General features: G+C 29.2%; 2 protein-coding genes across 2 annotated transcripts; both read left to right on the forward strand.

Annotated features, from left to right (window-relative positions):
- The first annotated feature begins 4,652 nt into the window (after positions 1–4,652).
- LOC127247371 (receptor like protein 29-like) lies at positions 4,653–6,101 on the forward strand. Its single transcript, XM_051269201.1, has one exon. It carries the CDS (start codon positions 4,722–4,724, stop codon positions 6,099–6,101), a length of 1,380 nt encoding a protein of 459 aa, XP_051125158.1. The 5' UTR covers positions 4,653–4,721.
- Positions 6,102–10,684: 4,583 nt separating this feature from the next.
- Positions 10,685–15,310, forward strand: LOC127247056 (ubiquinone biosynthesis O-methyltransferase, mitochondrial). The gene is made up of 10 exons (XM_051268747.1): positions 10,685–10,963; positions 11,074–11,163; positions 11,760–11,838; positions 12,000–12,077; positions 12,474–12,522; positions 13,147–13,196; positions 13,416–13,565; positions 14,116–14,196; positions 14,292–14,425; positions 15,041–15,310. The coding sequence occupies exons 1-9, from the start codon at positions 10,740–10,742 to the stop codon at positions 14,406–14,408; spliced, it is 918 nt and encodes a 305-aa protein (XP_051124704.1). The 5' UTR covers positions 10,685–10,739; the 3' UTR covers positions 14,409–14,425; positions 15,041–15,310.
- Positions 15,311–16,708: the final 1,398 nt, after the last annotated feature.

The following is a 16,708-nucleotide window of genomic DNA, read 5'->3' on the forward strand; positions in this document are numbered from 1 at the left end:
ACGTTAGGTGGAATAGTAAAATGCTACAGTTAAATTCAAAATCAACGATAGGTGCAAACATGGAGTTGTATTAATTTAAATATTGATATTTATATTTTATTCAAATATATTAGTTTTATTTAAATAATTATTAAATTAATTATTTGAACATCATAGATAATTTAATGGTAAAATAATATATTAAAACAAATTATATTTTAAAATCCACTAATTATATATAAAATAATTTTTAAAAATATATTTTAATTTATTTTAAATTAATATAGGGTTTGTTCTTTTTCAATATTACGAATATATATAATATATATCTTATTCATTTATAAATATTATTTAAAAAATATAAGCACATTAATATAATATATATAATATATATCTTATTTATTTATAAAAATTAATAATTTAATGCCAAATATTTTTTTTCTATTCTTAATTTCTATAATTAATATAAAAAATACGTCCGTCCATAAATATAAAATGAGCACAATACTGAAAAAATAAAAAAATATTCAAATATTTTGGAGTGTAAACCCAAGTCTCACATCGAAAGTTGTGAAGAAAATTTCACATTTTATAAATCCCAAGTGAACTCCACTAGTACGAGGCTTTTTGGAGGATATCCAAAAAAAAATCCGTGCGGGCTCAGCCAAAAGCGGACAATATCATACTAGGATTGAGTTGACCCAATTCTAACTCTAGTATCAGAGCCCGGTTAGGTGGTGAAGTGGACTGGGTGGCATTGGACATTGATTGTGGTGGTGGGCTCGCCTATAGTCTTATTTATCATTTTTGTCCGTCCCACAAAAAAGTTTTTTATCCATACTTTTTACCAACTACTAATATAATATCAATAAGACTATATTTATGGGACGGATGGAGTATGTAATTTTAAATAGGAAGACATATTCCCTACACTACAACAAATTATCAATTTTGTAACGAAGTCTTTTTGTTTCTAAATTCACTTTTTCCGTTACTAATGATATTAGAGACGGAATTACGTTAGCTATGTGAACTTTAGGAACGAAATTCCGTTACAAATATACTATTTTTTTTAAAGTTATGTTGGAAATCTAATGCATCTATTTTGAGTTATTCAAAAAATTTATCTATTTTGAAATCTATGTTTTTTTAGTAATTGTTGTCTCTAGAAATATTAAAAAATATTTACATCTTACATATTATTTCTATAATACTATCAAAATGATTTAACTATATTAGAAAATATCCATAAGAGTAAAATTGTATATTCATCAGTCTATTTAATTATGTATATATATATAATATTAATATTTCAGTATACATTTTCTATATTTAACTTGTGAGATCCATTTATAATTTTATTTTATTGTAATATATATATAATTTTAAAAATATTATATACATGATTTAAATTTATGTTAAATTTTATATAATATAGAACTCATGTAAATACCATCTAATTATCTTGATTTAAAAATTTTCAAATCTTAACATTTAAACCAAATTCTAAAACCAATCCAAAGAAAGCTAACTAAGAGAACAGCACCAATAATAAGAATTTAAAAAAAATGCCTTGTTTAATTTAAATTTTTTGGTCCAATTTCTTTACTATATAAAACTACTAATTAACAGTTATTTATAAAAATATATTAATATTTAATATAAAATATTACAACAAATAACTATTTCACGTAAAAGATCAAAATACAAATACAAATAAAGTATTCACTCATTTTTTTTTCTTTTTCTCTTTTTTTGCTTCCAAATATTATTCAACACTTATTTTTATTATTTAAAAACCTTACATCTAAAATAATTTCTATTTAAACATTATATCTAATATTTATTTTCTTTTAAACTAATCACACACACACACACAAAAAATATACTATTTTTTATATTTTTATTATTTATAAAATAATCCAAAACCTCCAAAACAATTGAAAAAATAAAAATATTTGTTTAAACTTATATATCGATTACATTATCACTTTTTCGCTTGGACTAAGCAAGTCGGGATAAGAATCCAAATCCTACTAACTAAACCAATCCAATTTTCAATGACTTTAATGCCTCTACTAAGTTTACAAGTCGGTAATAGTAAGTTGGGATACCAACTCAAATCCACCTAAATAAACCAATTCAAAGTCGAATGACTTCGATGCCCCTACTTAGGTTACAAGCCCGCGTCAATGAGCTCGGCGAACGGAGATTGCTTTTAGAATAAATTTAAAGTGAACGATTATGTTTAAATTTTACGATGTGGGATACTTTGTAAACGCCACAAAAATATAGTAATAGATTAACATGCTTTCATCGTGTATTATTTGTTTTTAGGAATTACTTGCCTTTTGAAATGTCATTTCTCTTATTCATTGGTTAGGTGAAGAAGCGATTTTTTTTTTTTATTTTGTTAGAAGGCAAGTTGGATATACCAATGAGAAATTATAATAATCTCAATCATCGATGAAAATGAATCAGCCATTGTTGATTGCAAAGTTAAATCTAGTAAACTAAGAATTTGAATACAACGATTTACTTTGAACATTGGATTTGAAATTTTTAGGTCTATTCTCAATCATTAGTTAGTCCATCAATGGTATACTTGTATTTTAATAATACAATTAACTTTAGATTTGACCTAGAATAAGAACGTGCCAGGGATAACGAAAGAATGAGCTCTTTATATTGGTGATGTGAGTGAGGTTAATTTCCAATTGTTTAGTTAGTATTTTTAATATGTTTTTCTTTGTTTCCAATGCATACATTTTAAGGGTTTTTGGTCCAAATGTAATACTAACGTTTGATGCATGAAATAGTTTTCTATCTTGTTGAGAGCACTAACAATATTATCGTATATATATGTTAAAACAAGTCATTTTTACCCAAAATCCCAAGTGATATAGATGAATAAATCGAACCCTTAGTGAGTTCCAATCGTCATCGCTCCCTATTAAAAGAAACAACCAATTGAATTGCAAAGGGAACTCATGTCATCTCTAGTGAGTATAAAATCAAGATCTTTTTTTCAATGAACACCCTTCTAAATCGAGAAGAATTATATTTATCAATTATTTTCAGATCCACCAAATAGGCTTTCACGAGTCAATTTGATTTCATTCCAAACTTACAAGATCGATATGATTTTAGATAGAAATAAATTAAAAACATTTTAGATAGAGGGTGGGGATTATATAAGGTCCCTCAATTGTCATAGAAATAATAGGCAAATTCACATCCAATTTGTAATAGTCTTAGGAACTAAAGAGGTGTGACTAATCATCAAGTTCATTCGGAGAACTTCACGTTAATCTATAATCCTGTTCATGAAGTTCTCGTCGAAAATGAAAGTGGAATTTATTTTTGTTTCTAAAGTCATCGATTATGTTCTTTTAATTAAGAATCAATTTAAGAGTAATTAATCAATATTTTTATTCATTTGTCGTATTTTTATTTATATTTCCATGATCATGGTTGATCTAACTTTCGAAAAGTTCAGAGCAGAATAAAAGTAAAGCCCTTAATTATATATAAATAATATTTTTTTGTATCTATAATAAAATATAAAACTCAAAATCTCATCATTACATATTCACCACCACAATTACAAAGTTATACTTTTTTAATATTTACACACATCAAATAAATTATATATATATCCATATATAACATAAATATATAACAGACACGATTTATATTGTCCCTTTCGCCCGAGACCAGAGTCGGCTTTGTGCATAATCATATGTGAATAGTTAATTTGTTGAGAGAAAATTTATATGTGGATTTGGATACTTAAATTTGAAAATTAATAGGTAAATACTTCTTAGTTTGTATGGACTAATATGATTAATTATGCTTAGGCTCAGCATACCTATTCTATATCAGCTACGAACCATCTTATTACAAACATACTGAATATATATTTTCAAAACACTTTCTTTAATCAAATACATAACATACTTCTAAAATTCATATCCAAACTAACTCTCATTCATCTTATTATTTTATTGTTTATTTTTTTTTTTTAAAAAAAACATCAATTTCAAAAAACCTTTCAAAACACAAAATCAAACCAAAATCCATCCAAACTAAAAATTGTCTAGTGTAAAAATAGTTTACAAGTTACTAAATTCGATCGAAAATTTATCCACAAATTACTTAGAGAGTATCCACCGCAGTTCTCCGCAGTTTAAAAATAAATAAATAAATAAATTGAGATTGAAATTGAGATTTGAATAGTAAAAAATTTGAATTTGAATAGTTATATGATATGATATAAATAAGTATTGATGTGATTTTTGAAATGTAAAATTGATTTATAATATAATATAGAAAATAAAAATTTGATATTTGATATGATATTTTTGAAGTAAAAATTTGGTGTAAATTTGTTGATATTTCGTCATTATATACATATATATATATATCAGGTCATTTACTACTATATTGATTAATGTTTCCATTGCCATTGACAGTCTGATCATATGAAACATGCATGCCCCCTTTCATCACAACTCTTTCCTCTTTTTCTCTTCTCTTTTAAGTCTTTACCCTTCACCCATCATATCAATCAAATCTTTGTCTCTACTTGTACTTCTACTTCCCATCTCATTTCATATTATTATTTCATTTCATTTCTTTCTTCATATTACTCCATGACATGAATCCTTAATTAAAAACACAAGATCAATCCAAACTTGCTCCACCACACCTCAAACCTCAAAACATTTCTAGGGTTCGAAATGGTACTCTCTTCTTCCCCATCCTCACTGATCCAATTTCTCCTGATTTCAACAATGTCCTTCTCCCTTCAACACTCTCTTGCAGTGAGCCCCGCCATGGATCCTCAAGAATTGGAAACCTTGTTCAGGGTAATGGAAGCCCTTTCCTCGGACCAGAACTGGAGAACCTCGTACCCAAACCCTTGTCTGCCTGGCTCATCCTGGCCTGGAATTCAGTGCAAGAACAGTCCTACTGGAATTATCGGGGGCAGCAGCCATTTCCATGTCTACAGGCTCGATTTAGGCACCCCACCCAACCCATCGTGCAAGAACTCAGCCACTTTCCCTCCTGAGATTTTCCAGCTCCCAAACCTCGAATCGATTTTCATTTCCCAGTGCTTCAATCATTCCCCGACAAGAATTTCAGTGCCCTTGGAAAACCCCCAATTTAATTCCCCTCTCCAGCAGCTTAGTCTTAGGGCGAATCCTGCCCTAATTGGAGAAATCCCTCCTCGGATTTCCGCCATGAAAGCCCTTCAAATTGTTACCTTGTCGCAAAACAGCTTGACAGGTTCAGTCCCTGTCGGGGTTTTCAGCCTCACCTCGCTTGTGCATCTTGATTTGAGCTATAATCTCCTGACGGGTTCGATCCCATTCGAGGTTGGAAACCTCGTCAGCCTTGTCGGCCTGGATTTAAGCTACAACAACCTCGTTGGTCCCATCCCTTCTTCCATCGGACGGCTGGAATTGCTCCAGAAGATCGATCTCAGCTCCAATTACCTCACCGGAAGAATTCCGGCGACCTTTCAGCACCTGAATTCTTTGGCCTTCTTGGCTTTGAGCAACAACAAATTCAGCGGCGAATTCCCCGGCGGGCTGTCGGGATTGAAGAACTTGCAGTACTTCATCATGGACGACAATCCGATGTTTGTGTCTTTACCTGAGGTTTTAGGGCAGCTGAAGAGGCTGCAAGAAATCAGGCTTTCGAATTCCGGCTACTCTGGAACGATTCCTCCGGCGTATTCAGAACTGAAGAATTTAAGCACACTGTCGCTGCAGAATAATCGACTTTCCGGCGGGATTCCGGCCGGATTTGCCAGCCTGTCGCTGATTTTTCACCTGAATTTGAGCAGGAACTCCCTGGATGGTGCTGTCCCTTTCAATTCGAGTTTTTTTAAAAGGCTGGGCAGGAATTTGGACCTGAGTGGTAATGAAGGGCTGTGCCTGAGCCCGGCGGCGGCGGCGGACGGCGTCGATGTTGGGGTCGGCGTTTGTGGGAATGTTATGTCCGGTTTGGAGACATCTGAAGTTACGTTAAAGTCCTCGACTTGGGTCGACATTGCTGCTGCTATGGTTTATTTGATTTTTTTATCACACACTTCTGTAGTGTTACTATTGTAATTATATTCTATTAAAAATAATAATAATAAAAAAAAAAAAAAAAGATTGATTTGATTTGATTTGATTTGATTTGTGTTTGTGTTTGTATTTTAATTTAACTTCAAGGGTACTCATTGTTGAATTCCTTCCTTACATTAGGGTTTGTTTGGTAGTAATTTATTAAATTAATTTGAAATGATTTAAATTTTACTCCCTTCGTCTCATATACTATGTCCATATTGTCGTTTCTGTCTGTCCCAATAGTGGATAGTATTTAGTTACAGTATCTGATGCCAACAAATGATCCCTGTTAGAGTCAAGACTTAATGCTTTTGTTTAAATAAAAGAGTTTTGAGGGTTTAAAATTTTTAAAATTTTAAAAATTAATACTTGCTGTGATATTTTGTTGAAGGAAAAATATACTTCCTCTATTGTAATTGAAGGGGTTTTTTGAAATTTTATAATAAATATAAAAAAGTAATAATATTTTATTAATAAGTGAAAATATTTAAATTTTATGTACTATCTCTGTCATTTAGATTTGTGTTTAATTTCTTTGTAAAATACAAAAGGAATTAGCACAAATTTTGTTCATTTGTAAAATATAAAATAAATGATATATTAAGTAAAAACCAAAAATATTTTACTATTAATCTATATTTTATAAAATATATAGGAAAAAATATTACCAAAATTCCAAATTTTATTATATAAACAAAAAAAACTAAAATTTGCCTCTCTCTACAATAGAATGTCTGAAACCCACTAACTACGGCTTTGTTTAGATAGGAATTTTTAGAAATTTTTGAAAATTTAAAAATTTAAAAAAATAATAATAAATAAATAATTAATATTTAATTTAATATTTATAGAAAAAAAATGTATTTAATATAATATTTTTTAAAAAATAAATAGTACGAAATAAATAAAAACCTACACTTTGTGGTACAAAATTTCAAAATCAAATGACTGTTTAACATAGGAACAATTTCTTTTTTGTTTTTCGTGGGAAGAAATTTTAGGGATGTCCTATGGGGCGGGTTAGCCCCGGATTTGCCCCGGATCCGTTCTTAATGGGGCGAGTTCGGGTCTAAATAATATGTTTCGGGGCATGTTGTGAATTTAAAATTTTAAACCCGGCCAGCTTCGGGGCGGATTACGGGTTTTACTAAAAATTCGCCCCAATCCGGATCCGGACCGGAACCCGGATATTTTTTAAAAATATTATAACTAATGTATATGTACATTTATATAATAAAATATATTATTTATTTACTTAAATAATTTTAAATATAAAATTAAATTACTCGTCTATTCCAAATAATTTTTTAAAATTATTATACCTAATATATGTATATTTATATAATAAAAATATATTATTTATTTATTTATTTTATTTTTATGGATCAATATTTGATTGTTTTTAGATTTTTTTTTGCTTTTAATACTATTTGTTTTAGTATTCGATTGTTAAAAAAAATATTTATTAGTATATATTTAAAAAAAACGGATTTGTCGAATTGGCCTCGAACCCGAAGGGTTTGGGGCGGGACCTGAGGCCGAGTGAAAACGGGGCGAGGCGGGTCTCGGTATCTAATATTTTCTAACGGCGCGGATCTCGGGGCCTGCAGAACCCGTCCCGAACCCGCCCCATTGCCCTTCTAGGAAGAATATATCATATCATGAGTGACTAATTACTGGAAATAAAAGGGATTTAATAATAAATAAATAAATAGTGCATGGATTGGGGTTTGTGATTAAACAAGACACCTGAACTGATTCAAAGGACACTTATAATGAAGCAGGCAATGGGTCCTACTTCACTTAATGCCTACTAAATTCAAAATCTTTCCAAATTTAACCCCACTTCTATGGTATGTGCTATTTTTTTTTTAAAAAAAAAATTATTTAAATTATTTAAATATTTAAATTTAAATTTATAATTTCTTATTTTTATAAATACATTTTTTAATTAATTATTAATTATATTTTATTTAAATTATTATATCTCCGGTAATCTAAACAATTTATTTAAGATAGAAGAAATATAATTCTTAGTCAATAAAGAATTCACCTTTTTCATTAGTGATTCATTATTTATCATATTATTTTTTTATATAATCAATTATATTAGTAGTTTTTAAATAAATTTAATATATTATATTTAAATATTTTAAATATTGTACTTCAATAAAATGTATACCATAAAAATATTATTTCATTCGTCTCATATATCATGTCAACGTTCCTGTTTTTATCTGTCCTATATTTCATGTCATTCTTCTTTTCGGCAAATAATTACACACTTTAATCTCATTTTAAATTTAATTAAATTAATTATCTTAATATTAATTTATAATTATTTATATTATAGAATAATTATTTTCACGAATACATTTTTAATTATCTACTAATTATATCCCTCCTAAAATACCGTCTCTACAGTGTAGCAGACACGTTACGTGGGACGAAAGGAGTATTTTGTATGAAATAAAATTTTATATTATACAAATAGTTAAAAGTATATATATTTATTTAAATTAATATAAATTAATTTTATATAAAAAAAATTAAATATAGATACAAATATTTATTTATTAAAAAATAAAAAATAAAAGAGTGTTAAATTTTAAATATATTTAAATTTAATAAGTTTATTAAAAATAAAAATAATATAAAATAAATAAAAATAAAAAATAAAACAAATTATGTGGAACATGAGTATTAAAATAAAAACTGCCAATTTTATACTCCCTCGGTCTCATATATATTCATTTACTTTTTACACGAAGTTTTGAAAATATTAGTATTATATTGGAATATAGTAAACGTAAATGTAAAAAAACTAAATTGTCTTTGTTAGTATTATATGATATAAAAGTAATGACATTTGTATAATATATTGTAAATTGGAAGGGTATTTGTAACGTTAGATAGATAGTCCATTTATTAAAAAAAATATATTTTTTTTTATGAGACGGACGAAAAAAAAAAATCGTTAAAAGACGATAGGAGTAAGACTAAAGGAATATATATTTGGCGTTTGTCTGTCGTACAATGCTGGGAACAATGAATAAAATTTACAGCAGCTAGGTAACAAGATAAATTGGTACCATGAAATTTGACTGCGGTTGGATTTAATTTCGTACTATTAAACGTCTTTTAAAATGATCAAATTAAAAAATATAGTTATGACTCATTTGATCTGAGCACAGTTATTTAAACAATAGTAAATTACAATAATAAATTAAATACTTGTGTATCATTTTATAATTTAATAATTGTATTACTTATCTAATTTATTATTATTATTTTTTTATTACAAACTAATATAATATTAATATTAAAAAATTTATGTGAAAAAAATAAATAATACTTTTGTCGCGGGACAGAGGTAATATTATTTCATTATTTTTTATATTATTAGTATTGTTGGTATTTTAAAAATATGAATTTATATATATAATTAAAAGAAATTTAATATGTGTTTAAATATTTTTAACATTATATCTCAATAAAATATGTATAATATATATATTATTCTTTAAATAATAAAATAGTATATGATACAAATAAATAAAAAAAAAGGAGTTTTAAATATATATAATATTTATTTATTAAAAATAGATAGAAATGAAAAAATTTTAAACTTGTAAAATGTTAAAAATATAATTAATTAATTAATTTAAATTTATTAATTATATTTGAAATCAATAAATTTATAAAAGATAATTAAAAAAAATAAGTTATTTGTTATAAAACGGAAAAAATAAAATAGATCATTGTGGTGGGATATTAAATAAAAAAATTTATTGTACACTAAAAACAATATGGTACATATATAAAATTATTTTATTTTACAATACATTAAATAAAAATAATGTTTAAACAAAATTCAAATCACAACTTCACAAACTATATTTGTAAACAATCTCTCGAATTTACCCTATAAATATATTCAATATTTTTTTTAATATAAAAATATTTTGTCTACCAAGTATTTCATTTTAAATATATCAAAATTTAAAATACATACATACATAGAAGCACTAGAGATATTCTACGCTTTCCTTGTTCTACCAAAGAACATAAAGAAGAAGACAAAAAAGGCCATTGTCCTTTCTTACTGTTATTATTTACTTTGAGTTTTTTAAAAAATAGGTAAAAATAGAAATATTTATTTTTTTGGATAAAAAAAATAAAAAAAAAGTAAGTATTTTTTTATTTAAAAAAAAGGGGAATAAAATTGAATGATACTTAAAAAAAAGTGAGAATAAATTTGGATGACAAGTATTTATTTACCCACCCCGTAACTTTCTCTATTCATATTTGTTAAATTTCAATGACGCCAACCATTTTTGTGGCTTTCGCCGAACTATGCGGGCATTTCCAGCGCCGGAGGACTAAAACATTGAAAATTTTTCACTTACGAGACTATAGTTTGCGGCATACTTCAATTACGGGACTAAAATAATACGTACAGAAGTCCAATTAGGAGACTAAAAAACAGCTTACCAAAATTATATAAAATCAAATTCCTTTCCGGTCCCTAAAAGTTAGAGTGCCTTTGGAGTAAGCCCGGCCCACAAAGGAGCGTTCATAGCCTTCTTCTTTAGAAATTAGAACTGTTCAGTCTGACTACTTCGACTGCTTCCGATCATGATTTCTAGGCATCTCATAAACCGACTCCGAATCATCGCCCACCCTGCTACCTGTACCAATTCTCTGCAACAACTCCAAACCCAAAGTCGATTCTCAGATGTTTCTCACTCACCACCACCACCTCCGCCTGCTGCCCCATCTCCGCCACCATCCAATTTGGGTCCAAATACCTCGCTGAATGAACTCGAGCTAAGAAAATTCGCCGCCATCGCCGAGACCTGGTACATTTTTTTTTTACAGTTCTTATTATTTTGAACTTTTGTCCTGAACTATTGTAATATTATTGTTGATTTTGATTATTTTTAACTCTTGGCATTTGAATTTTTGTAAGGTGGGATGCGGAAGGGCCGTTTAAGCCGTTGCATGCGATGAATCCGACGCGTCTGGCTTTTATTAGGTCCACTTTGTGCCGGCATTTTGGGTAATTTTTGTAGTGTTTTAGAAATTTTATTTATGAGTGGGATTGGAATGTTCTGCCAGTTTGGAAAACGGATGAAATTTTGTTCATGACTTCATTCTAGCGAAGAAATCACTAATTTTGCTAACTAGCTTCAACTTGGGAACCTCGTAGTAATAATTTCAAGTTGAATCTTGGGAGCCCAAAGCTGAGAGAAGCTTTTGAGTAACGTTAGGGCTTACAGAACATGTTATTCACTAACCGACTGATTTCTAGAAAAGTATGGCATGATTCTACTATTCTAATAAACTGATTAACTTAGTTAATTGATCCATTCGCTCCAGGATAGATGCTTCAAGCTTCATTTTGAATGAAGGGATCATTTATAATAAGCAAATTGTCTCTAAGTGGAGCTTCAGTAATTTTATATATCCTTGAGCTGCCTAAAGAAGCAGTAATGTTAAATATTGCTAAATTTTGTTACCATAGTCAATTTTTCTACCCACCTTTATTAAACCTACTTCTACGTAAGTATTTTCAGAGTAGATGCGAAGAGGTGTCAAGTATCTATATTTCTACGCTGTATTCTTATACACATGGATGAATGTTATGTGTTTCAGAAAGGATCCACATTGTGCCAGGCCATTTGAAGGTTTGAAATTTGTGGATGTAGGCTGTGGAGGAGGCATATTATCTGAGGTTTGCACCGTTGTCTTTTGTTGATACTTGAACTTGGCATAATTATGATGTTAAGAGATTTTATACTTTGATCTTCATTTTATTATTGTAGGAGTTATCTGGTATAACTTTTACATATTTAATTCTTGTCTCTGATCTTCATTTTTCTGGGGTTACTTCAGCCTTTGGCTCGTATGGGTGCTACAGTTATGGGCATTGATGCTGTGGAAAAGAATATCAAGATTGCACAGCTTCATGCGGTATGTCTAACTGCAGATGGATAAAAGTAGGATCCAATTTGCCCTCAAGCACATAAAATGAAGACATGACACTCTTTGTATGTTATAATGCATTTGTTTTAATTACATCAGTGACATATGGTACATTTTTGAACTTATTGCCATATGAGTAATAACTAATTAGTTAAAAAGTTTTATGTTAGATAGAGAGAATTTGCATCCCATTTAACTGGGAAAAGGAATTTGGTGTAGTAGTTTTTGGGTTAGGGGGAACATAAACAAACTTCTCATTTTCTTGATTTTCTTTCTGAAGATTCATTCTCATGCTCCTACTTGAGACCCACTATTGTGGAGGTTCATTTGTTTGAGTGTTTTACTATTTTCCGTTTGTAGCAGTGATTGTTTCATCTTTCGCAGAATATGGATCCAGTAACTTCATCAATCAATTATTGTTGCACAACAGCTGGTATAAATATAATTCTTATTTGTTGCCTATTGATTGATTTTATTACTTATTTTACTTTCTAATCTGTATATTCCTTATTTCACCACTCGTTATAATTTGTTAGAACTCATGCTGTAATCAGGTCAAAATTATTCATTGTATTTACCGCAATTTATTTTATTCTATGCACTTAAGTTAAAGCTCAACCTGCATGTGTTAATTTCTTGTCTTCGATATTTTGTCATTTGTTGCCCTTGTTCATGCATTCTTTTTGTTTATTTTTGTTTTCCTAAAATGGAATCTGCTGCCTTTAGCCTGCATCCTTTTATCGCAATTCATATACATGTATGTTTCTTTTAGTTTCCCATTTTGTTTTTAGGGTCGGAGTGTTGGACTGTGTAGATTGATGCTTAATAAATTTGTTTTCCAGATACCTGTCATTTCATCTGTTAAGTTGTTATTGTTTGATGGCATGGTGTATATTGATGTGCTGTTGTTATTTCATTGTTTATTTTCGAATGTTCTCTTGTTATGATTTCTAGCTGATTATTAATCTATGTATCTGTAGCTGCATTACGGAGACCATTTACTTAGAAAGCCTGAGCATTTGTTTGTAAACTGATCTAACTTTCCCCTGATGAGCAGAAAAATTGGTGGAGGAACAAAAGAAATTTGATGCTGTAATTGCACTAGAGGTATGCTAGTTTTTATTTAAATGACAAGTTTTTGCATGTGAATACCTAAAATTTAATATTTAACGAGTCTATTCTAATTGCTTAATTATAATGTTTCAACCGAGTGCCCTCATGGCTAATAGGTTATGTGATGAGCGACGTATTCAACTTAAATCATGTTCCTTTCTTTTTTTTTTTTGCTAATTGCTGGTTAAATTTGAAACTTTGCATTTTCCTTAGGTAATCGAGCATGTGTCTAATCCAGCTGAGTTCTGCAAATCCTTGTCAGCATTGACCAGCAGTGGTGGAGCTGTTTTAATCTCAACAATTAATCGCTCCATGAAAGCATATGCGACTGCCATTGTCATTGCAGAATATGTCTTAAATTGGGTAGGCTTACTTTACTATATTGATTGAGTATATGTGGGCATGTCTTGATTAAAACTTGTTTGTTTGTGATCTCTGTCTTCGGACAACATTTATTTTTCTGTTTCTATTTATTTATTTAATTATTTGCTGTCATTTCTTTGATCTTCCAAGGAATTCCTGATCTTGATGTGCTTTGTACTCATCCATAACTTTTTCTAGTTCAACCAGACAATATTTCCATGCCTTCCTCGAAGTTTCTTAAAAAGTGTGACCTATTACTTAACTTAGATAAATCCTATAGAAAGACATAGTTATATCCACTTTAACAATTTCTTAACTCACCCCATTATGACATTACTGCTTACAGATTTACTTCACAATAAATCGTGTCTTGCTAGTAGTTTGAAAATTAATTCATACATGTTACGTGCATGTTAATAAAATCTTGTGTTACATGAATGAATGACTTGGAAGTTTTCTTGTTATTTGGTAGTTTTTGAAATTTTAATAAAATACAAATCTAATGACACAGCATAATTTTTTGAACTTTCTTGACACTAAAAACTTTCAGCTCCCAAAAGGCACACATGAATGGTCAAGCTTTCTCACACCTGAGGAACTAGTCCTTATTCTTCAGCGTGCTTCTATTTCTGTAAGTCAGAAATAAATCCTTGCTACATCTTGCAATTAGCTATCCCATCCGGCCATTGGAGATATTATAACTTATGCTTTTATTATACTTTCCAGGTCCAAGAGATGGCTGGCTTTGTCTACGATCCCCTGAAAGGACTGTGGTTTCTTTCTGATGATATTAGCGTGAACTTCATCCTTTATGGCAAAAAAAACACGGAATCAATCTACTGAAATTCATTTACATCATGGTATAGTCTATCTAATTAGTCGTCCTCAGTTTCGAACAGTAGCACAAAACAGAATGAAACCCTCTTGAACAATGTTGGCGGTTGTCTTTTTAGTCAGGAAACGATACTCAATGAAGTAACTAAATGTGGGAAATGTAGAAAACTAGGCATAGCTGTTTTTGCCATTGAAGCAGACTCTTGGCTATCATATTTTAATTGTTGCATAATATGCCATAACACTGCCAACAAAATACTAGTGAATAGATCGATGCTCGGTGAGCAGAAATGTGTGTGGTATTTGGAGTCAATCAAGAAATGTGCACTTCTACTGCCCAATATGTTACAATATATTGTCTGCCTGCGATTCGACTTGTTTAAGTTAAAGTGCAGTCTTCATTTTGTTAGATGATGTTACAATTCTAAATTTACTGAATTGCTTGATAATTTTGTCCTGGAATTGATTTTCTCATCGGCTATACTCATGGGTAGTATGTGTATTTTTACCATTTTAATTATTTACAGTAAACATGCTTAGAGGGAGCTGTAGTTGGACTTACTAACAAGAATTTTTGGCTAGTTTAGAAGGAGAAGATTATTTGGTACTGATTTTAGTTCTTTTTTTCCTTTAAAAATCAGTCGAAGGCCGGTGGTGATCGGAGATGGTATTCGAGTTGGCCGGAACATAGTGGCTGGTGGTGGTGGTAGCTGCACTGAGGAGACCAACTGTAAGTACCCTTGATTTACCCATAGATAGTTTGAATGGAAGAGAAATGACAAAAGAAATATCATTTGATAGGAGTTGGTTTGTTTTATTAGAACATTTATTTTTATTAGTATTTTTTAAATATTTTGCGAGATGAATAATATATCTTGATTGAGAATAATGCCATGTTCTGTGAAAGTGAATTAATATGTTTAATTTGATAGTTTCGAAGAGAAAAAATAACGAATAATACGCAACCAAAATTAGACTTAGAACAGGCACTGAATGTGTTTGCTTGGTTATCTTTTTTTAGATTTTGGTTTTTTTTTAATAGTTATTTGATATTTTACAAGAGAAAACAATATATATTTTTATAATGAATGATATACGGTAATTTTTTTAAAAAAAATAATAAAAATTACACTAAATAGTGCCATAGAGTTTACTAAAATGTATTTTAGAATAGTTTTGAAAAAATAGAAAATACTTCTTCTGCAATAGATTGTGTGTGTAGTAGTAGTTGTAGTATTTGTATAAATCAATGTAATATTGAATAAGTAAAAATTAAAGAATATAAGAGCTATTTCTTATAAATATATTTATTTTTTGTGAAAAAAAAAAACATAAATAAATTCTAGTGTTTGTTTGGGGGTTTGGATTTTGAGTTGGGATTTGAATAGTAAATATTTTGAATTTGAATAGTTGTATGATATAAATATATAAATAGGTATTGATGTGATATTTTGAATGTAAAATTGATTTTTTAGTATAATGTAAAAAATGAAAAATAAGTGTTTGATTTGATGTTTTTGGGAAAAAAAAATGGGACGAATAGTATATTTAAAATTCAATTTCGGAACAAACACACCCTTAAGTGGACCAAAAAAACTTGTATATTTAGGGTGTGTTTGTTTGAGGGATTTATTTGGATTTCCACTATTCATCCTATTTTTTCCCCCAAAAACATCAAATCAAACACCTATTTTTTATTTTTTATATTATACTAAAAATCAATTTTACATTCAAAACATCACATCAATACCTATTTATATCACATCATACAACTATTCAAATTCAAAATTTTTACTATTCAAATCCCAATCCAAAATCCAAACCCCCAAACAAACACACCCTTAATATAACATTTTTTTCAAAAACCCATTTAATGCAATATTTTCCAAGTAAAACCCTGGTTAAATATATTAATGATTATTTTTACATTATCATAATACTCCTTCTGCCCAAAAAAAAATATTCATTTGCTTTTTGGACGTAGTTTTAGAAATATTAGTATTATATTGGAATATAGTAGAAATAAAATATAAACGACTAAAATAACCTTGTTAGTATGTGTGATACAAAGGTAATGACATTTGTGTAATATATTGTAAGTTGTAAGAGTATTTGTAATGTTAGGTAGATAGTATGATTACTTAAAAAAGGAAATTGATATTTTGTTATAGGACGGACTAAAATAGAAAAATGGATACTTTGTTATGGGATGGAGGGAGTATTACTATTTTCAAAAGAGAGTACTCCCTCCGTCCCGGTCCCGGTGAAAGAGTAGCGTTTGCTTTTTGCACGTAGATTTTTAAATATTA

The sequence above is a fragment of the Andrographis paniculata genome, unplaced genomic scaffold (genome assembly GCF_009805555.1).
Source record: "Andrographis paniculata isolate CXL003 unplaced genomic scaffold, ASM980555v1 Contig32END, whole genome shotgun sequence".
Classification (NCBI taxonomy): domain Eukaryota; kingdom Viridiplantae; phylum Streptophyta; class Magnoliopsida; order Lamiales; family Acanthaceae; genus Andrographis; species Andrographis paniculata.

Excerpts from the sequence above, each read along its gene's own strand:
- LOC127247371 (XM_051269201.1), top strand. The coding sequence starts at position 4,722 with ATGGTACTCTCTTCTTCCCCATCCTCACTGATCCAATTTCTCCTGATT.
- LOC127247056 (XM_051268747.1), top strand. The coding sequence starts at position 10,740 with ATGATTTCTAGGCATCTCATAAACCGACTCCGAATCATCGCCCACCCT. Across the intron at positions 12,523-13,146 it reads TTATTGTTGCACAACAGCTG|AAAAATTGGTGGAGGAACAA; the intron begins GTATAAATATAA and ends CCTGATGAGCAG. Across the intron at positions 13,197-13,415 it reads ATGCTGTAATTGCACTAGAG|GTAATCGAGCATGTGTCTAA; the intron begins GTATGCTAGTTT and ends CATTTTCCTTAG.